General features: G+C 44.1%; 1 protein-coding gene across 2 annotated transcripts in view; it reads left to right on the forward strand.

Annotated features, from left to right (window-relative positions):
* MAPK8IP1 (mitogen-activated protein kinase 8 interacting protein 1) overlaps positions 1-21,860 on the forward strand; it is a 409,187-nt gene that overhangs the window by 286,005 nt on the left and 101,322 nt on the right. For both annotated transcript variants that reach the window (XM_078684384.1, XM_078684385.1), the window contains exon 6: positions 21,062-21,137. In XM_078684384.1, the coding sequence (XP_078540510.1) occupies positions 21,062-21,137 (76 nt within the window). The remainder of the gene's footprint in view (positions 1-21,061; positions 21,138-21,860) is intronic.

Here is a 21,860-nt window from a genome sequence, read left to right on the forward strand (position 1 = left end):
GGATTATAATGCACTTAAGAGTATATGGTATGCGATATCATGGAAACGGCTAAGGGATAGATCCCGAAAGCCGCAGACAGGCTCAGCTCATGCCAGAGCACCATCTCACACGATTCCAAGCACTCTGCCTTCAGGATTGTTAAGGCCTGCCATAGGAGTGACTGATAGGAGATCTGTGTGTCCATTTTAGGGTTAGATATAGGTATACTATATCTAAAGCAAAGGGTGATTACACCACCTTGCCCCAGCTGTCAAGCAGCCAGTTGTGTCAGATTTGGATGGCCAGCCAGGGGTGGCATAATACATGCTGCAGCCCCTGGTAGGCCCTGGGTACACCTATGCCCTGGGTACCTAAGGTACACTGTACAGGGACTGATAAGGTGACTCAGTATCCAATTGGATATGTACCTAGGGTACATGGAATCCATTTTACAGAGAGAGCAGTAGGCCTGGGGTCCTGAATAGCAGGGCCCCAGGTCAACTAAGTCAGAAAACCAGCAAAACACCAGGCAAAAAGTTGGGGGCAACCATAGTCAGGGATCTACCTTCCTACAAAGGGTATTTGAGAAGCTCCTCTCCTCTTACAGTTTTTCTGGAGCAAGTCTGTCAAAGGGGCTGCCATCTGGGAAAACTGAGGGATGAATCTGCGGTAATAACCGAGTAATCCAAGAAAGGCTTGTAAGTCCTTTTTAGTTCGGGGCAAGGGAATTTGAGATATGGCTGTTAGTTTGCAGGCTTATGGTCTGATAACTCCTTCTCCTAATAAATAGCCCAAATATCTGACGGTTTGTGCCGCTAGATGACTTTTAGCAGGATTTATCTTTAAACCATATTGTCCTAGGGCCTGTACCACATTGGAAAGATGACATATGTGTTGTTCCCAGGTCTCGCTATATATGATTATGTCATCTATATATGCACCAGCATATTTCTCATGAGGCTGTAGGATGACATTCATAGCTCTCTGGAAGGTTGCTGGTGCTCCATGCAAACCAAAGGGTAAAACCTTAAATTGGTATAGCCCATCAGGTGTAGAAAATGCTGTTTTTTCTCTGTCTTCTTTCCTTAGGGGGATTTGCCAATACCCCTTACATAAATCGAGGGTACTAATGTATTTGGCTCGACCTATTCTTTCCACCATTTTGTCTACCCGAGCAAGGGGGTATGTATCAAATTCTGAGATCTTATTGACTTCTCTGAAGTCGATGCAAAAGCGTACCGACTCGTCTGGTTTGGGTACCAGGACTATTGGGGAATTCCACTCACTCACAGAGGATTCGATTATGTCCATCTGTAGCATTTTCTGGATCTCTTCTCGTATGGTTTGTCTACGGGCTTCTGGAATATGATACGGTCATAGGCGCACACGTTTCCCTGGGGAAGTCTTTATCGCATGTTCAATAAATGTCGTCCTACCAGGAGAGGTGGAAAGTGTATCCTGTAGGGGTTGTAAGACCTGTGATAGGTTTTCTCGTAGGGAACAAGGCAATACAGGGTCTACACATTGATCGAATAGGGTCGGCATTACCCGTGCCATGTTCACAGTGGTCGGGACAGGACCCTCCCATTTTTTTAATAGGTTAACGTGGTATACCTGGGATGTATGTCTGACCGGATCTCTTTCGAGGCGGTAGGTCACAGGAGTAACCCGTTCGATTATAGTATAGGGACCCTGCCATTGTCCTAACAGCTTATGGTCTGAAGACGCCATCATAAGTAGTACAGGCTCCCCTACTTGGAAGGTCCTCTCTTTTGCTCCTTTATCATACTGTTTCTTTTGGGCCACCTGTGCTTCCTCAAGGTTATTTCTGACAATAGTCCTAATTTGTCCCAGGTGTGTACGTAGGTTGGATACATATTCCGTGATGGGTTTGGAGTCATGTGGTTCTGTTTCCCATCTTTCTTGAGCCATCTCTAACAGCGTACGGGCTTTATGACCATATAACAATTCAAATGGTGAATACCCTGTGCTTTTCTGTTCTTTGCATCTAATAGCGAATAGAGCCAATGGTAACATGTCTTCCCACTTGCTGGATTCTAAAGCTAGGAGTTTCTTTAATGTGGTCTTTATGGTGGCATTATACCTTTCGACTAATCCATCCGTCTGGGGATGATAAGCCGATGTTCGGATTTGTTTAACTCCTAACTGGGTACACACCTGTTTCATTAAACGAGACACAAAGAGTGTCCCTTGATCAGTTAGGATTTCTTTTGGGAAACCTACTCTTGAAAAAACAGTGATCATGGCTTTAGCGATGTTCGATGCATCAGGCCTACATAGGGGTATGGCTTCTGGAAACCGCGTGGCGTAATCCACCATAACGAGAACGTATCTACACCCACTACGGGAAGGTAATAAAGGCCCTATTATGGCCATCCCTATTCTGTGGAAAGGTTCACCTATAATAGGGGTTGTAGGGGCCTCTGGTTGGATGGTACGTGCTATTCCGCTGACACACTGGGCATTCTCTACAGTATCTCTTTACTTGTTGATATATACCCGGCCAATAGAAGAGTTCTAGGATCTGTTTCTCTGTCTTATCGGCCCCCAAAATGTCCCCCGAGTAAGTGGCTGTGAGCTAAATACAACACTTTCTCTCTAAAAGGACCAGGGATCAACAATTGTGCTTTTTGTGTAGTATTTCCCTTCCGGTATAACAACCCGTTCTTCATAAAGAAATAAGGACCTACATGTTGGGGATCCTCCTCCTCTAGTGCTTGACTCCAGGCTTCCTGCAAAACAGGATCTTCTTGTTGGGCCGCATGAAAACTTCTGTCTGTTTCCCATGGGTTTTCATCCTGGAATACTGGTAGTGCCACTTGGTTCTTGTTTTTCTCCGCTCTCCTTCGTCTTATGCTTTTTCGTGTTTTAGCGACTGGCCATTCTTTTCCCTCTTCCTGCGCAAATGGGACATTGGCCCACCATTCTTCCTCTTGTGTAGGTTTGCCCTGTAGCAGCTGTGACAACTTTGGATAGTCATTCCCAAGAATAGCTTGTTCGGGCAACCTGGGTATTAAACTGACAGTCATGGTGGTTCCGTTATCTCCAGGGTGCTGTATTTTTACTTGAGCTGTAGGATAGGGTTTGGTATCCCCATGTACACATCTTATAGCGACTGCTCCATCAATGGGGCCAATATTAGAGCCCAGTTCTTGGGGTCGAACTACACTATGTAGGCAACCTGTGTCTGCCAGAGCGGTTACTTGTTGACCATTTACTGAGACAGTGCAATGATAAGGTGGTTGTTTTCTTTCCGAAGGAGAACAATAATAGTTACGAGCCACCCCAATTTCCATCGGTTCCTCTTTCTCTTTCTGTTGACAAAACCGAGCTATGTGTCCCATACCTCCACATTGGAAACACTGTGGTCCCATCGGGGCTCTAAAGATTGGGGTTCCAGGCACACTGGTCACTGGTTCTGGTTTCTTGATCGCTGGTGGTCGGGGAGGTCGATGGGGTACTTGTCCTCTGGTTTTCCCGGGAAAATCGTCCCGTCCTCTCTGGAGTTCTTGGGCTCGGCTATATGCACTGGCGATCTCTACCGCTGTCTCCAGGGTAAGGTTAGCTTGTTGGCGTACCCATTTTTGGATAGGGGATGTAAAGAGGTCAAATATTGTTCTAAATTGATTTTGGCCATAATCCCGTCCTTATCAGTCGTGGCGGGTCTTAACGAGCGGTCCGCCATATCCTTCACTCGGAAGTACAGAGCCCGGGGTGTCTTTATCGGTCCTTCTTTCATTTGTCGAAGTTTCTGTCTGTATGATTCATCGTCAACCCCTAGGCGTTCCATGATACATCTTTTTATTTCTGCATAGGTAACTCCCCCTTGAACTGTTGCAGCTTGATAAGCCGCCTGCAAGTCACCAGATAATAGAGGTCCCAAATATTGTCCCCATTTATCAGCAGGCCAAGATGCTGCAGCCGCCATTCTTTCGAAGTTGTTGAAAAAATAATCCGGATCTTCCCCACTCACATATCTTTGTAACACCACTGAGGGCAACGTGGTGGGGCCTCTCTGCTGTCCTAAAGCCTCTGTCAGTTTATTCATAGCGGCATCATGGGTTTGGCTTTGTCCGGACAGAACTTGTTGTATTTTACCACGGTCTTCTTCCACCACAGTCAGGAAGCGCTCCATTACCTTCCCCAGATGTTCTTGGTTGTCTGCCGTTTTTGCAAGGGCTGCCTCCATAGCGCCTTTAAATCCCACTTCTGACACCACATGTGGGAGCGCGGGTTTAATATACAAGCGAGGAGGCTGTATATATTTGCGAACAGGTTGAGGTTTATTTTGTAATGTAATGTCATGGTACTTATAGAGCGCATTGTCACCAGACGGTACACAGACAAAATATCGAAAATAAAATATCGATATGCAATAATATCGATGTTTTAATATCGATGGTACAGTATATCGATGTGCCATAATATCGACAGACAGAATATCGAGATTAAGGTATGTATGTTAGTAATATCGAAATTTTGTTGTTTAGTGTTATGTATTTTATTTTGTTGTTTATATGTTTGCTAAATATGTTTAGAAATGTATGTTTGAAAATTAGTCATTTTGTTAACATTTTGCGTTTTAGTATTAGAGCGGGTTGTGGGTTTATAGGGGAATAGGGTGGGAAGTAATTTAATAATAATTAATTAATTAATATATGTTTGTACATATTTTTAATTAATAATTAATTGGTAATTAATTAATATTAATTAGTTAATTAATTAATATAATTTTGTACATATTTTTCATTAATAATTAATTGGTAATTAATTAATATTAATTAGTTAATTAATTAATATAATTTTGTACATATTTTTCATTAATAATTAATTGGTAATTAATTAATATTAATTAGTTAATTAATTAATATAATTTTGTACATATTTTTAATTAATAATTAATTGGGAATTAATTATTATTAATTAGTTAATTACATTAATTAGATTAATTTTTTAATATATATAATTTTTTTTATTGTTAATTAATTATTTGGGAAAAATTAATATTAATTAGTAAATTAAATTAATTATAGCTAATGTGCTAATATATTTACTTTATTGTTATTGTTAATTAATAATTAATTGGTAATTAAATAATGTTAATTAATTTTGGGTAAAGGAGTATTTTTAGGGTTCAGGGTCAGTTTTCAGTTCTTGGGTAAAGGGGTATTTTTGGGGTTCAGGGTCAGTTTTCAGTTCTTCGGTAAAGGGGTATTTTTAGGGTTCAGGGTCAGTTTTCAGTTTTTGGGTAAAGGGGTATTTTTAGGGTTCAGGGTCAGTTTTCAGTTCTTGGGTAAAGGGATATTTTTGGGGTTCAGGGTCAGTTTTCAGTTTTTGGGTAAAGGGGTATTTTTAGGGTTCAGGGTCAGTTTTCAGTTTTTGGGTAAAGGGGTATTTTTAGGGTTCAGGGTCAGTTTTCAGTTTTTGGGTAAAGGGGTATTTTTAGGGTTCAGGGTCAGTTTTCTGTTTTTGGGTAAAGGGGTATTTTTAGGGTTCAGGGTCAGTTTTCAGTTCTTGGGTAAAGGGGTATTTATAGGGTTCAGGGTCAGTTTTCAGTTTTTGGGTAAAGGGGTATTTTTAGGGTTCAGGGTCAGTTTTGGGTTTTTGGGGTACAGGGGTATTTTTAGGGTTCAGGGTCAGTTTTGGGTTTTTGGGGTACAGGTGTAAAGGGTAAAAATAAAATAAATTTAAATTTAATTTAAATCAATTAAATGAAATTAAAAGAAATAAAATTACATTAAATTATTAAAATTTTAATTTATTTTAAATGTATATGTATTACTTTTAATTATTTAATTATGTTTTAATGTTTTTATTAATATTTGTTAAATTATATGTATTTTAACATTATTTTTACATTATTATTAATACATTTAAAAAAACGATATTTTTAATTTCGATATTTTTGTACTACGATATTATTTTTTCGATATTTTTGTACTTACCTTTATGAAGATAGGATCCCGATATTATTATCCTCGATATTTTTGCTCCGATATTTTTGTACGTCGATATTGTGAATCTCGATATTTTGTCAGATATTCTCACCAGACGGTCACCTTGCGGTGTCGCCTATGCGGCTTCCTGGCGCTGATACTCATACGCTGTGGAACCCCTCCTGGCTATCCCTGTGAAGTGTCCACTCCTGGGCACCCCCAGGGTGAAGCCAGGCATCCTTAGCGCTGTTGGGGCCTGTGTGGAGGCTAAGCAAGCTATTTCCCAGAGTTGCAGCGTGGGGCCTGTGATTAGAATAGGCACCGAGGCGAGAATTAACAGGTCCGAGGAAATTGAGCCTGAGACCCCGCTGAGGCGGGAATCAAACCCTGGACCCTGGCCAGAACTCTGCATCAGGGTCTGCCGCTCTAACCATTGAGCCACACTCCTCCACAAACTCCTCCAACAAACTTATTGTCAGGAGAAACAAATGTTCGTGCGTCACAATAATCTTCTTCAGGTGATTCTTTTTCTTTTAAAGTTGGGGTGGAGGGCAATGGTTCCAGCTCCTCATCTTCGGAGTCCAAGGGGTTTACATAGAGGCTCATAAAAGAGGAAAGAGAAGGGGTAACCCGTCACCACACCTTGGGAAGTGTTCCAGTATTTTGCTAAAAGTAAGTTTCTCAGGATAAGTGAATCGTGAAGGAAGGACTAGTGCGGAGAGGGGGGGTAAGAATGGGTTACAAGAATTTTACACCAAAAACAAAATATACCATAACCGGAGGTGTAACCAGGTCTTATCAGTTTAGTGTGCAATCTTTTAGTCGATAACCTGGTTCAGGGTACTGTGGGTCATGGTTAAGCTACAGGCTGTCGGAGGGATATCACACCCTAAACTGTAACATGCGCAACCAGCACTTTCCGTTCAATTACGCCCCTCCCGCAACCCTCGGTTACCTACCCACCTCCCTCCAATCCTCGTGGTACACCCTCACTCACCGACCCTGCCGCAAACTCTCCAGAGTTCGCGACCACTCTTCAGCATCCTCCGGAGGACTCCACCACTCCTCACACCAAGGCTCGTCTGGTTCCTCGTCCGCGATGTCTCCTCTCCTGGGCTCCTTCGCGCTGGCCTCTCCGCAGGGTTTCTCCACCTTCGCCACTCCTTCCGACGTCTTCTCACCCTCTCCAGCTTCATACAAGTGCCCGACTTCCTCCTCACAGTCCGTTGCTTTGATTGGTCTCTGCCGAAGATTTCCGGTGTCACTTCCATCCCCTTCCGGGTCCTGGCTCCCGGCTCTCTGTAGAGAGACGTAAAACAGCATGGATGCGTTCTTTCGGGATCGGGAGTTTTCTGTCTGTCATAAGTCCCGCGATTACCAGTCTTACCACGGAGAGCCATTGCCCATGGGGACACACCGGTGAGTCCCTCCTCACAAGAACATTGATGTTTCTGGGTATGCCCCCCTCCAATAGGAGTTGTATTTCGTATAAATGATGTGGAACACACCCTGGTATAAGGTGTTTCCACCGTGATGTGTTCACTCAGCACCGCTCCCACAAGACAGTCCATCAGGTTCCTGCACACTATTGTGGCTTCTGTCGTGCTGTCTACCATTGTCACTACCCATTCCCCGCTCTGAAGCAGAGTCCTCGATATCCGGGGCATATCTGACCTTTAGTCCGGAAACCATTTTGTTTTTTAATTGAGGTTTGGAAGGTTTCTGTTTGTCTTCCTGTTTAACCATGAAGTGAGACGGGTGTTGTGAGTCCTTCTTCAGTTTCATGTGCTCTTCGAATCAGCTCTCTGACCGTCCACCTTACTCCAAACGTTTATCGGACGACTCCTGAAAGGAATTAGATGAACGTCAATCAGTATCCTGATACCTGTCAGGTGGTGTAATATTATCATGGTTTCGGAGATCATATTGCTTTATAGTGGCTTCCTGTTAAGGAGATCCACCCAGTGTTTTTGTCTTATCTTTGCTTTTTTGTTTATTGTCCCCCTTCTTGTTTGTTGAAGAGTCGGGTACTTTTTAGACTTACTCTGCAATTGTGGTTTTCCAGGTCTGGCCCACAAATTATCTCTTCCTAGCGTAGCATCGGTTTCTTAGATACATTTAGGTAATTTGTCCTCCTGCTGTGCAGTAGCCAAATCCCATACACACTGGCATATAGCCAATGCTGCTGCTTCCTTCTATATATTCCTTAACATAAATACAGAAAATGCTTCAAAATTGGCCATCAGTTTCATCCCAAAGTCCAGGGCAGGTGCTGCCCCTTATTAATTATGGAGCTGTGTCAGCAATTCAGGCAAAACAGCCAGGGAGGGGATACCATGTGTTCTGGTATATATTGCAGTGAAGACTGTACCCCAAATCGCATAGTCTTCCTCAGGGGGAACCATCCCCATTGTCATGTATTTTGTTAATATTCTATGTTTATCCTGCGGGCCCTAATGTGGAAATTCTGCTTCAAGCTAACTTGTTTTTTTGTGCAATCCAGAACAGAATCTCCTCTGTCTGTTGGGAGGGTTTTCCCATGACCGCATTTAAAGTTTGTTGGCTTATGCCCGGGGTAACCAATTATGGTGGTGCAGTTTGAGCAGGATTAAGTGTTAGTGTTCACATAACGAACTGGGTAAGACATCTGTAAATTATTAGTAGGTCTTTGTATAGTGTTTGCACCTGTGCTGCTGTTAAGTTATCAACATTAGTATGCAGTGTGTATCCGTATAAGACTGGCCATGTTTCTCCCTAATTGCTGAGAGGACAGAGTCTACCGTTTTCTGTAGTGTTTGGGAGGGCACCATTAAAACTATTTATATGCTCTTGGTAAGTGAGAGGTATATCTATTTCTTCCTTCGTTGTATAATTATTTGGCACTTCACCTTCTTTGTAAGTGTGAAATAATCGTGTGGCTCAATTTGCAGCCGGGAATGTAACCCAGGAATAGAACATCTCTGTCCTAAAAGCTTTGTGAGTCTCTACCAGGAAGACAACATCCCCGCCTGCAACTGCGAGACCGTGTTGTAATAGCTTCTGAGTAACTGCATGACTGCAGTTCTCTGCTAAGTGCTCCTCATCTTTATCAGCCATGATTTAAAATGTATGAAATAAATAACAGAGATGGTAACACAAAGGGATTTAGATCCTTTAAGAGTTCAAGCTTGATCAGCCTACAGGGATACCTACTCAGCTGAGGAGGATGTTCCCTACCACCGCGGACGTTTCCAGTTTAGAAGTAAGTAGGGGCCTCTGAGAAGGTATGATTGAATTACTCTGACGATCCATAAAAATGAGAACTTAACACATGTTGGCGGTTCCATGTCATGCAGTTTCCGTCCTATGGTAGGACCTGACAGGCACATGCATCAATATTGCATTTTGCGATTCCTTAATTGCGAAAAATAAGGAATCGCAATTAAGGAATCGCAAAATGCAATGCATCAAGAAATCGCTAATAAAATTGCGATTTCGTAATGTTCCTTAATTGCGACTCGCAAATTGCGAGTCGCAATTAAGGAATACCTCCCCATTCATTCCTATGGGCCTAGAGGCCCATAGGAATGAATGGGAAGACATTCTCAATTTGCGATTAGCAATTAGCGAATCGCAAATTGAGAATGCGATTTCAAGGGTGCAGGGGTGTCCAAAAGACACCCTGTTGCACCCCTGAAATCAATCTGTGCACATATGTTGTGCACACACATGCCGTAAGGGCATGTGTGTGCACAACATTGAACTTTGAAAAATGCACAAAAGTGCATTTTTCAAAGTTTTCGCAAATTACCATGAGTTTCAACCTCATGGTAGTTTGCTCCCCCTAATTGCGAAATCGCAATTTTTTAAAGTTTCATGCATTGCATTTAAGGAATCGCAAAATGCTATTCCTTAAATGCAATCGCAATTTGAGAATTTGCAAATATTTGCGAATTCTCAAATTGCGAGGTCCTTCACCCTTCATGCATTCCAAAAGCAGATTTTGCGATCGCAAACGGCCGATTTTTGCGATTCGCACCGTTTGCGATCGCAAAATCCTTTGATGCATGTGCCTGTGAGTGTTTTTGTACATTATTATTATCGGAATGGTGCCAGACGGATTCTGTGCCCCCCTCAGGACATGTTGTCCTATAGGCCAGCCAGCTCACAGGGCCACCATAGGCAGCTCTAAACTTAGACGGGGAGCAAATGGATCTGGCAACCACTGAACATGACAACCCTGATCCCCCAGGAATCGTGGTAACAGATCTAGAACCCTTTTGCTCAGTCACTCGTGCTCTCTTTTGCTCAGCGAATTATACAAGGAACACACAGTGCGGTGTTTCCAATGTTTTATTGAACCAACAGGATTCTTTTATATAATATATGTGCTGCAATAATCAATAGAAACAGGTGAAAGTGATTAGAAGCATGAAAACAGTGAACAGAATATAAAGCTCCACCATCGTGCTAATGCAGTGGATATACGCAGGCATGTAAAACAGTATAGAAATTTGGGCGTGCTCCGACTATGCAGTCCCTAACCTACGTGTCTAGGGCGTGTGTGTGTGTGTATGTGTGTGTGTGTATGTGTGTGTGTGCACTGCCTAGAATACCAGTACTGGATGATCCAACCCCGGTTACCTGATGGGAAAGATTGGAAGTCCCCACCGTGGTCACAAACTGGACATCCCCGCAGAGAGAATCAGCAAGCTGCTAGGCCGAAGCGTCAGTGTGGAGAGAGTCCTTGCCAATGTCAGCAAAAGTGCTTTCTAGCTAAAAGCCGGAATTGCAAGTTTATTTATAATGAAAAGCATGCTTGCGAGTTCTGTGCATGCCAGCATTGTTTTGGTCTATAGATAGCCATGTCGCCCCATGGGTGAAAAATAGAACCACATTTGCACAATGTGTTTCGAGGCCTTGTACGGGTTGTACAAGGAATCGTAATAATGTTGGGCGAAGCCAAATGTGTAAGCAAAGCAGTTACAGAAAAACAAATCCAACATTGACACACATGCAAATGTGTGTACAAGGTTACTGTGTGAAAGGGAAGGCAATTTAAGAAAACGTGTTAAATGTAAATGTCGGAATTTGTAAAGCGCACAGCTACCTCCACCGGAGGTGTCCCGGCGCTGTCCGTATACTGCTTAGGAACCCTTCCTGGCTTTCCTGGGAAATGTCCACTCCTGGGCACCCCCCAGGTATCCCAGCGCTTTTGGGGCCGTTGTGGAGACTAAGCAAGCTATTGCCCAGAGTCGCAGCGTGGGACCCATGATCAGAACAGGCACTGAGGCGAGAATACCCAGTCAGGGGAATTAATGAGCCGGAGACCCGCCGAGGCGGGAATCGAACCCTGGTCCCTGGCCAGAGCTCTGCATCAAGGTCTGCCTGCTCGAACCATTGAGCCACACTTCTCCACAATGGTGAAGATTTTTTTTTTTGCGATTTGTAAAGCGCGCAAATACCTGTGGGTGTCTTGGCTCTGTGGACCGCGAGCAAAAAACCCAGAGACAATGGACTATTGGCTTAATAGCCATGTTTTTGTCAGTTTCCTGAAGGCAAGTAGAGTTGGGCTACATTTGATGTGTATAGGAAGGGAGTTCCATAGCTTGGCAGTGGCAACAGTGAATCGTCTGTCACCCTATGCGACTGTCTTGGTGTGGGTGACCCTTAGCAGGTTGGCTGTGGAAGACCGTAACATCCTGTTAGGGATGTAAGCATCCAAGGCATCCTTCAAGAAGCTAGGTCCAAGGTTACCGATGCCTTGTACGCGATACAGAGAGCCTTGATTTTAATGCGTTTTTTTATTGGAAGCCAGTGATACTGTTTGATCACTTTAAAATGGGTTAGTATTTCGGGGTTCCTGATAAGATTCTGGGTGCTGAGTTCTGGACTAGTTGTAGTTTGTTGAGAATTTTGCTCTGTGCATTCATGAGGAGATCATTACAGTAATGTATGGTTGACATGACTAAAGTGCTCACTAGTGTCTTTCCAGCACTGAGTGGGAGGAATGGTAAGAGCTTTTTTTATCATTCTCAGTTTGTGGAAGGATGAAGAGACCACCGAGTTGACATGAGGTACAAAGGAGAGCTTGTCGTCGAAGATAACGCCCAAGTTTCTGACCTTGGATACCGGTAGTGGAGGGGATCCTAATTTGAGTGGCCACCTGGAGGGGGACCAGCCTGGTGGCAGTTTGCCGAAAATCATGACCTCTGTTTTTCCAGAGTTGAGTTGTAGGCAGTTATGGGCCATCCATGTGCTGATTGCTACCATGCCATCCTGGAAATTGGCAGCTACTGCCCCTCCATCGTTATATACTGCAAGCACCAACTGTGTGTCATCAGCGTAGGACGTAAGCCCCATCCCGATAGCTTTGATGATTCTGGCCAGGTCCGACACATCAATATTAAATAGTGTCTGACTCGATGATGATCCTAGAGGCACGCCACACGGGAGGGCAAATTGTGGGGAGTTAAAAATCCCAAGACTCACTGCTTGAGTGTGGTTGGGGGGGAAGGAGATCAGGAGGGCTCTGGCTGTGTGTCTGATACCTATGTTTGTGACACGATCGATCAGGGTGGCATGGTCGACCGTGTCAAATGCTGCTGAGAGGTCCAGCAGAATAAGGACAGCTGCACCCCCCTGATCCAGTATCACTCTAATCTCCTCTGATGCCTTAATAAGCACTGTCTCGGTTCCATTGCCCTGGCGAAACCGAATTGCGTATCATCCAGGAGGTTATTATCCTCGATGTATGTGGATAGTTGGGAGTTCATGACTTTTTCGAAGGTTTTTGCTGGGACTGCGAGGCTGGCGATGGGTCTATAATTTTTTGTGTCGGTAGGATCTTGACTGTGTTTTTTGAGCAAAGGCTTGATGATGGCTTTTTTCCATGTCAGCGGGTAGATGACTGTTTTGAACATTGCGTTGCAGATGTAAGAGAGGCTAGGTGCTATAAGATCAGTGATGGGTTTCAAAATCCCGGGTGGGCACGGGTCGGTGGCCGATCCTGATTTAACAGTGGAGATTAGGTTTGAAATCTGGTCTGGTGAGATGCTATCAAATTCTAAGAAAGAGGGAGAAGGTTCAGAGATGACAGGATTTGAAAGCTGAACATTTTTCTTGGGTCGAGAGGAGAAGTTGGTGTAGATGTCGTTGACCTTTCAAAGAAGTGGCTAGCCAGTGAGTCGCATGGAGATTGCGAGGGGGCTATGGAGAGATTGGATAATTGCCCTGAGAGTTTGGCTACTACCTGATATAGTTGTTTGTTGGAGTCTTGAGTGGATTCCCTTTGTCCAATGTAATATTTACTTTTCTCCTTCACTTTGAGGGATTTATATTCGCAGAGCGCATCTTTGTAGCAGATTTTTTCGTCAAAACCGTAGTCTTTCCACCAGTGTCTCTCAAGGTTTCTACATCGTTGCTTCTCCATTCTGAGCGCCTCCGAGAACCAAGGAGCAGAAGGAGAAAGACGATTTTTGGAGGCTTTTTTTAGTGGGACCAGGGAATTAAAAGTGTTGTGAAACCATTCTAAGTAATTTGATGAGGCGAGGTCAGAGTCAGGTGTATGGTCTGGTTGCGTGGAGAGCAAGTGCGATTTCAGGAGATGAGGCTCTATGCTGTTCCAAGCCGTAAAAAATGTGGGTGAGTGCGGTGTGGGAATTACAGTAGATTTTTTAAAAAATTGTAAATCAAATAGAACAGCACAGTGGTCAGTCCAGACCAATGGTAGAATGCTCTTCAAGGAGATGGATTGAGAACTGGAGAACAGGCCGTCTAGTATATGACCCGCTGAGTGCGTGGGGCTTGTCACCAGTTGCGCGAGGCCTACTGCGTCTAGTTCTGAGATCAGAGAGTTAGTGTCTTATCTAGGTGGTTTTCTAGGTGAAAATTGAAAGCACCTAGGATCGTGAACGAAGGTTCGCCTGCTAAGGGCTCAAGCATTATGCTCAGAGTAGGGAGAAAAACTGCCCGGGTGCCCGGTGGGCGGTAAAGCAGGATGCCTTTGAAGGGTTGGGAGTGGGTGAGCATGATGGAGAAGTTCAGGGCTTCACAGGCCAGAGCGGGGATAGTCTCTATCCAGACGGTGTATTTGTTGCGATAGATTATCGCTAGTCCTCCCCCTTTTTTAATGGGTCTGTCTCGTCTGTAAGCTATGTAACCATTAGGGGTAGTAGCGCTAAGGTCGTGTTCGGACGAGGGATCGGTCCATGTTTCCGTGATGAAGAGTAAATCCAGATCATGGTCTTTTAGAAGATCAGATATCTCATATTTATGCTGAACTAAAGAGCGTGCATTTATGAGTGCTGCCTGAATGTGTTCCTGACTGGAATTCGAGGGGAGAACCTGAGAAGGGGACGATATAATCTGGGGTTCCAGTTTGAATGTGCAATTAGGGCAGATGGTGGAAGTGGGATTCTTTAGTGAGCCTAACTCTATGCGGGAGCAGGCGTGTGCATCAATTGCAAGACGATAGTTCTTAAGTTGCTTGCTAGAATAATGTATTCTCTTGTTGGGCAGGGCTGAGGTAGTAGAATCAATGGGGTGGCCCAAGGCCCGGCGCGGACGGGCGCGGACAGGCGCAGTCAAGCTTGCCTTTGGCGCACCTTTGGCGCGCCCGCTGCGCGTCGGGATCGGCATGAGGATTTTATAGGGAGAGATCAGCAACTAGAGCGCTGACCTTCGTGTATTCACCGGAAGTGGAGTTCGTTTCCGGAATGCGCGTAAGCTTCCCTCCACTCAAGCTGAATATTCAGTGTTGACTGGGGAAAGAGTGCAGGTGACGTGAGTGACTTGAAACAGTTCTTTGTGCAAGTGAAATAACAGATTAAAATGCGTAATTAAAATAAGCAAAGAGTGGTAACCTCGGAGCCCTTTGCCAGGCACTCCTACGTAAATTACACTCCTAATACTTTGCGCTGGTCTAAAAACAAATGGTATTCAAGAAGACAAATAGTAAATCAACGGAGCCCTTTACCAGGCGCTCCTGCTAACAGAGTCAGCCACACAGATAGTCTGAGTTTAATCACGCCCGCTGCGCGTCGGGACCGGCATGAGGATTTTATAGGGGGAGATCAGCAACTAGAGCGCTGACCTTCGTGAATTCACCGGAAGTGGAGTTTGTTTCCGGTATGGCTTTGGTTCTATGAGGGCCTCCCAAAGATACATAGCATTATGGCAGGTGGAATTGAGATGATTCGTGGAATGGGGGCGGGGTCTGTGAGCCTGGGGGCGGGTTCAAAGGAGTCGCTAAAAAGTACAAAAATGTTTACATTCTGGTAACTATATAAATAAAGGCAAACACAAATGAAAAATAAATGCAATCTAAACTAATCAGCTGTAGGAAATGCACTATTTTAAATTAGGAAACCTCCATTGGTAATAGCTCCTGGTTGATGCAGTGGGAAATACTGACTATTGCATTTTAGAGCTGTGAGGTCCCACAAAGTGACTGAAAACACTATGGGATATATTTATAAGGTGATGGTACCACCATAACGTCACTTTTAGCGATGTTCTGGTAGCGCTATGCCCTTCTCCATATTTCCAGAGCGGCGTTAAGCCACATTTTGTGGCATAATGCCGCCTTGTAAATACGGCGCCTTTACATGCATCACTTAGCGTAAAAGGGGCGTGCAATGGGTGTTGCTGCGGGTGTTCCACCACAACACTCATTGCTTTTTTACGCTGCCCCAGATTTTCAACAAGGTGTAAATCTGAGGTAACAGAAAAAATTAACCCCATGCAAGAACAAGTGTTAAAATCGCAAAACGAGGAGAAATTAGTTTATTTCTCCTCTTTTTTGCTTTTTTTATATGTTCTGCATTCTGCTATGTGTGCTGCAGAATGCCGCTCACATAGAGGAGCAAATCGCCATTCTGGATTGTTTAAAAGCAGGAAGGGGGACACCTTCCTGCATATAAACTTTAATTTCGTACAACGCAGGCACCCTTGCGCTATGATGCAAGCGTGCCTGCATTGGCACTAGGGAGCTAATTTTAATGCCAGCGCTAGGGAAAACACAGGGGTGCGCCGTATTGTTGAAATTGTGGTGCATCCCTGCGTTTTGGAAATGTCGGAGAACGGCGCTGCCAAATTTGGCGTCGCTCTGCGCTCTGACATTTCATTGTAAATATGCCCCTCTGTGTCTGTCATTACAGCACAGAATAAATTAAGCTGATCCAAATTGGTCAAAAAGATTTAGTTTAAAGACAAAACTGTTTTCAAAATATAGATTTTAGTAATACACAATCAGACTGTACCGAGAGCAAACATTTTTTGTAGCTGTCCATGAAAAGCACACACTCCAGAACTCAGCTGGTACAATACCTCTGAAAAAGAATAAATCTTTGTCACCCAAAGCTTCACTGGCTCCATCAATTCAAGCCAATCCCGGCTTCCAAGCAGCCTTTACATGTGCAGATTAACCAATTGCAATTGTTTGCATTTCTTTCAGGCAGGAGACACCCTGAAAGAAGGCCTATTTTCTGTTTAGCCGTCGCATGCCCCCCTCCCCCGTTTCAGTCAGGATATCTCAACTAATGGAATCCTGCAACAGTTGCCTTTTTTTGGAAGACTGTTTTTGTGAAATAAAAAATGACACGTGTCCACTGCACCCACATGAAGATGGTAATACAATGCAAGATGCTGAGTAGGAACACGGAACATTCATATTTATTTTTTTTGCCAATTTTATCTGTTTTTATCCATATTTTGGGGCCGATTAGGATGGAGGATTTTCCGCCTCCTCCGGGCCGGCGGAAGCCACCTCCGGCCCGGAGGAGACGGAAAATCCTCTGCGGAGTCACCAAAGACCCACCGCCGCATTACGATGGCTGGTGGGTCTTGGTTTCTGTCCGCTGCTTTTCCGCCGCGGTCGGATTACAACCGCAGCGGAAAAGCTCTCATTTGGCTGGCAGTGTCTATCAGACACCGCCAGCCAAATTAGGATGCATTTGTAAACATGCTTTTCCGCGGCGGTTTTTCCGCCGTGGAAAAGCATGTGTATTTTTGATTTTGGGGGCCCGTTGCGGGCCCCCAGGGTGTAGGCGGGTGGGGGGTGCACATGGGGGGTACCTATGGTACCCCCCAGTATTTACATGCACAAAGCGGCAGGCACCGCGCGGTGCCTGCCGCTTTGTGCATTTAAATGTTAAACATGCACTTTTCACATTGCGGCGGGTGCTGCTTGAAGCAGCACCCGCCGCAATGTTAAATATCCAGGATGTGACCGCCAGGGTGGCGGTCACATCCTGATTTGCACGGAGGGACCGCCGCAGCCCATGCGGACGGTCCCTCCACCTCTGGGATGGCGGACGGACGCAAGTCCGTCCGCCATTCTAATCGGCCCATTAGTTTGCACTTAGTGTCAAAAATGAAGCTGCAGTGGGTATATTTCCAAATGTATTTAATCGACCAATGTTTTATCTTGCTTGAATGTCCAATGGGTTTTAGCCAGTTACAGTATAATTAGAGCTCCAGGTTTTATGGTATTTATTTTTGGGTATTTCCTTCTGTATATATCCATATTTATTTTTTTGCTAATTTTATCTGAATGTATCCATATATATTTTGGGTTTTGTGAAAAAATGAATCTGAAATGAGTATATTTCCACATTTATTTGTCCAATAAATATGCACTCTTGCCTGAAGGACTGACCGTTTTCAGTGATATAAACACACTCAGATGATAAAGTATGCACAACCGTGATATTAAAATGTGCATGCTTTCTTATACGAGCATATATATATATTGCTATTTAAGGCTCTTTACTAAAATTCTCTTATTGTTTTAACCCTCTTTCTTTTAGATCGACAGAGCTATTGGCACGGTAGTCATGATTGATAGCATTTAGAATCACTCAAAAAATAACCCAATTTCCGTTTTTACCCACATTTTAAAATAAATACAGACAGGAAAATAAATGTTTTCTGTCTGTATTTATCTGTAAAAATCAGTAAAAACGGAAAACAGGGAGCCCTAAGTATAATACAGTCTTAGGAAATCATTTGCATTGCAGGCATTTAAACCACTGTACTGCTGCAGTTATTTCAGCTGCATTAAAAAATCTTTGTAATTTTTGTAGCTCCCCTGCCTGTCAATCTGCACAGCTGTTGGCCTAGGACTCATGATTGACAGTAATGAGAATTATCCAAAATAAAACCTATTTTCCATATTTATCCATATTAAAAATTAAATATAGTCAGGAAAATAGATTAATTTCTGTCTGTTTTTATCTGTAAAAATCAGTAAAAACTGAAAACTGGGAGCTTTACTTATAACTCAAAGGAATCTATAAACCCAGAGACAAAGAGACTCTGGAGTGTGAATCCATTGTAGATTCACCTGCTGTGCATTGATCCGGCCTCGAGTGGTTGGGGGTGCACATGTTCACCAAAAGGGTGGTGCGGAATGGATCACTCCTCACAGAATGGGTGATCCAGGCGTTTGAAGAAGATCTGAAGAGGATCCTTCACCCAACCAGGGCACCGGTCCGAGCACGGGGGTTTGTAGTGTTGACGCGTGTGAGCCCACCGATTAAACCAATCACTACAGGACTTTTTAAAGGGATGCCTCTGTAGCGCCAATCACACACCGCAGAACAGTTAGCGAACTACAAGTGGTACCAGCCGATGAACCCTCTATACAATTACCCTTGTAGAATGTGTTTCTATGAAGACACCGAAGATTCAGGTCTAAGCTGGTGTGTCTTGTTTGCGCAAATCTTAATGAAGGTCCAGTGTGGTTCTAATATTACTTGTAAACTGTGTGTTCATCCAAACATGCCCAATCTCTGTCGCTTAGAGTTACAAGCGTTGGAGGTGTATCGGAATTCAAGGCATACCACAGGTATTTCCACTATGTAAGGGCAGCAGACACCAGGGGTAGTTCAGATCTCTACTACGAGGAGGAATGCGGAATAGCCAACACCAGGACATCCCTTGTTCTGGTTCGCAGCGTAACCTGCCCCAAGTCACTTTTTGCAATGAAGGTGTCTCATGGCTAGGGTCAAAAAACCCATATTTACCAGCCTGAGATTTTGATAGGTGCACTCACTGGGTATTGCACATTGGGCTTTGCTTGTTGGGTGTTGCTCATTGGTTATCCCACATTAGGTATTGCTCAATGGGCTTTGCTCGTTGGGTGTTGCTCTTTGGGTGTTGCTCGTTAAGTGTTGCTCATTCGGTGTTGTTCAATGGGCATTGCTCGTTGGGTGTTGCTCAATGGGCATTGCTCTTTGGGTGTTGCTCAACGGGCATTGCTCTTTGGGTGTTGCTCGTTGGGTGTTGCTCAGTGGGCATTGCTCTTTGGGTGTTGCTCAGTGGGCATTGCTCTTTGGGTGTTGCTCAATGGGTATTGCTCGTTGGGTGTTGCTCAATGGGCATTGCTCTTTGGGTGTTGCTCAATGGGTATTGCTCGTTGGGTGTTGCTCAATGAGCATTGCTCTTTGGGTGTTGCTCGTTGGGTGTTGCTCATTGGGTATTGCTCATCCACTTATTCTACTGGATGGTACCTTTAGATACTGCCAGAGCAGGTGGATGTGTTTGGAATATTAGTGGTGAGTGCGTTGTCTATGTACACTATGATAAAGATGCATGTGTGATCCACGTACTCTACTGGATGGTATCTTTTGGATACGTCTAGAGCAAGTGTGGGACCAATGCAAAATTGATATGTTGGGAACAGGAGGGGTGAGTTCGTGGTCTACTCACAATATGAGGAAGACACGAGTGTGTGTACCACATACTCTACCGAATGTTACCTTTGGCTAGGTCTAGAGCAGGTGTTGGGCCAATACTCAATGGGTGTGTTTGGATTACTACGGGTGAGTGTATGGTCTACGTACACTAAGAGTGAGACACGAATGTGTGTTCCACGTACTCTACTGGATGGTACCTTTGGATACGTCTTGAGCAGGTGTTGCACCAATGCTCAAAGGATGTGTTTGGATTATTACTGGTGAGAGCGTGGTCTACGTACGCTATGAGAAAGACACAAGTGTGTGTTCCATGTACTCCACTGGATGGTACATTTGGATAAATCCAGAGCAGGTCGCTGCCAACACTAAATGGATGTGTAGGGAATAGTAGGGGTAGGCGTGTGAACGGTGTAACCAATTGAATGGGATTTCTGCCATATTTGGGATTGTGCCTATCCCTTTGTTTCTGTGTGTGAAACCTTGGTTGCGACTGCCGTTTCATCCACACTATCGGGTAGGCCAGAACAGGACCAAGGGCGTGTGCACATGCATAATTTTTTGGCATTTGTGGACTTGTTGAAGATCAGTGTGTTGTTTATTTATAAAATATTGGGGCAGATACAGACGGGACTGTATTTTGTGAACATTTTGGTGAATCATATGTTTGGTAATAGCATGAATGTGTATGCGTAAGTCATTCAACATATTCAGTTGGTGACGGAGTGAATAACTGGGCTGTGTTCATGCGGATAGGGTTGTTGTGCATGCGCTGGATAAACTTGGGCACACTATTATATATGGATGGAGCAGTTGAACGTTTTGCACGTGAATGCAATTATAATACATTAATGAGAATGGAGTGGCAGGCATCCTGGCATACACAATTAGCTAGAGGTGTATGGATTAGTAGTGGGTGAATCTGTGATCAGACAGGTTGTACTGGTGGTCTGAGTCCTATGAGCAAATTGAGTGGGGCACAGCAGGTGATCCTGTGGAGTGTTTAGTGCACTGCAAATGTTTGTTGCAGTGATTACCTTGTGTGCACAACTGAATGGCATTTTGGGTATTTAAAGCAATGAGTTTTGTCTACATAAACCACGTGGTTAGGGCAGTTGGCCAGAGTAGCGATGGATATACCTGGTGGGCAAACTGGGGGTGAGTTTGTGTGCTCTTTTGACCCCCTTAGAATGTGATCTTTGAGCAAACTATGGCACAAAATGTTGTCTATGTACTGTACTGGAATTAGGTTTTTGTACCAACCACGGATGAACGTGTGGTCTCTGAACACCATTGTACTCACATCTTGGTATATTGGTGGAAAAGATTGTGTTGCAATGGAGTCTTTCTGCTAACACTAAATTTGCTCTCTCCCAGTTTCCTTTCCATACAGACCCCTCATTTACAACTTTGAATGTTGCTAACGTTTACTTCTTTAACCAATCCAGGTGCAGAGTCCTTCGGCCTCTTCTCTTGCATCATTAATGGGGAAGAGAGAGAACAAACTCATCGCGCAGTCTTCAGGTGAGTGCCCGGTTATTGCTCAGGTCTTGACCCAGTCTGAGAACCATGACATGAATCTGAGACAAGCAAAGACCTTAAAGATGACCATGGCCTGGACCCTCAGCTCTGGGAAGAACCATCCCTTGTAAATAATGATTCCTGGCTGGCGCCTGCTGCACCAGGTTACTCGTTCACTAGATCGATGCAGGGCATGCGTTACACTTACTAAGGAAGAACGTACTACTACACGTACCCCTGGTTCCGCCAAGCCTTCGGCTTCACATGAAGGATCCCAGCAGATGTCAACAATCGACCAAAATGGGAACACGTGTAGATGTTCTATACCATTGTTGTAGACCCTTTGAATCAGAGAAGCAATTCTTGAAATCCTACAGAAGGATCCTCTTCTCAGAAGCACACAGATGTTGAGGCTTGACTATGTAGTTATTTATTTTTGTCGTTTTCTCAGCACGAACATGACCCAGCTGAGCACGCTATATGCGCGCAAATTCACACTGAATACTAGCTGTTTACATAAACACAGTTACAAAGAGGTACACATTAGAACAACAAGAACAACAACAATAGACTTCATAGTATCTGTAAAATTACATATATTAAAACAAAAAATTACAATAAAAGCTTCATAGCAAACGGTTTCTTGAGATCTACCTAGAGCAGCCGCGGACCATTCAGGTAACAGCTGTGGGGCGGTGGGGCCACGTGGGGCTGGATTTTGAGGGA

This window comes from Lissotriton helveticus, chromosome 3_2 (genome assembly GCF_964261635.1).
Source record: "Lissotriton helveticus chromosome 3_2, aLisHel1.1, whole genome shotgun sequence".
Taxonomy (NCBI): domain Eukaryota; kingdom Metazoa; phylum Chordata; class Amphibia; order Caudata; family Salamandridae; genus Lissotriton; species Lissotriton helveticus.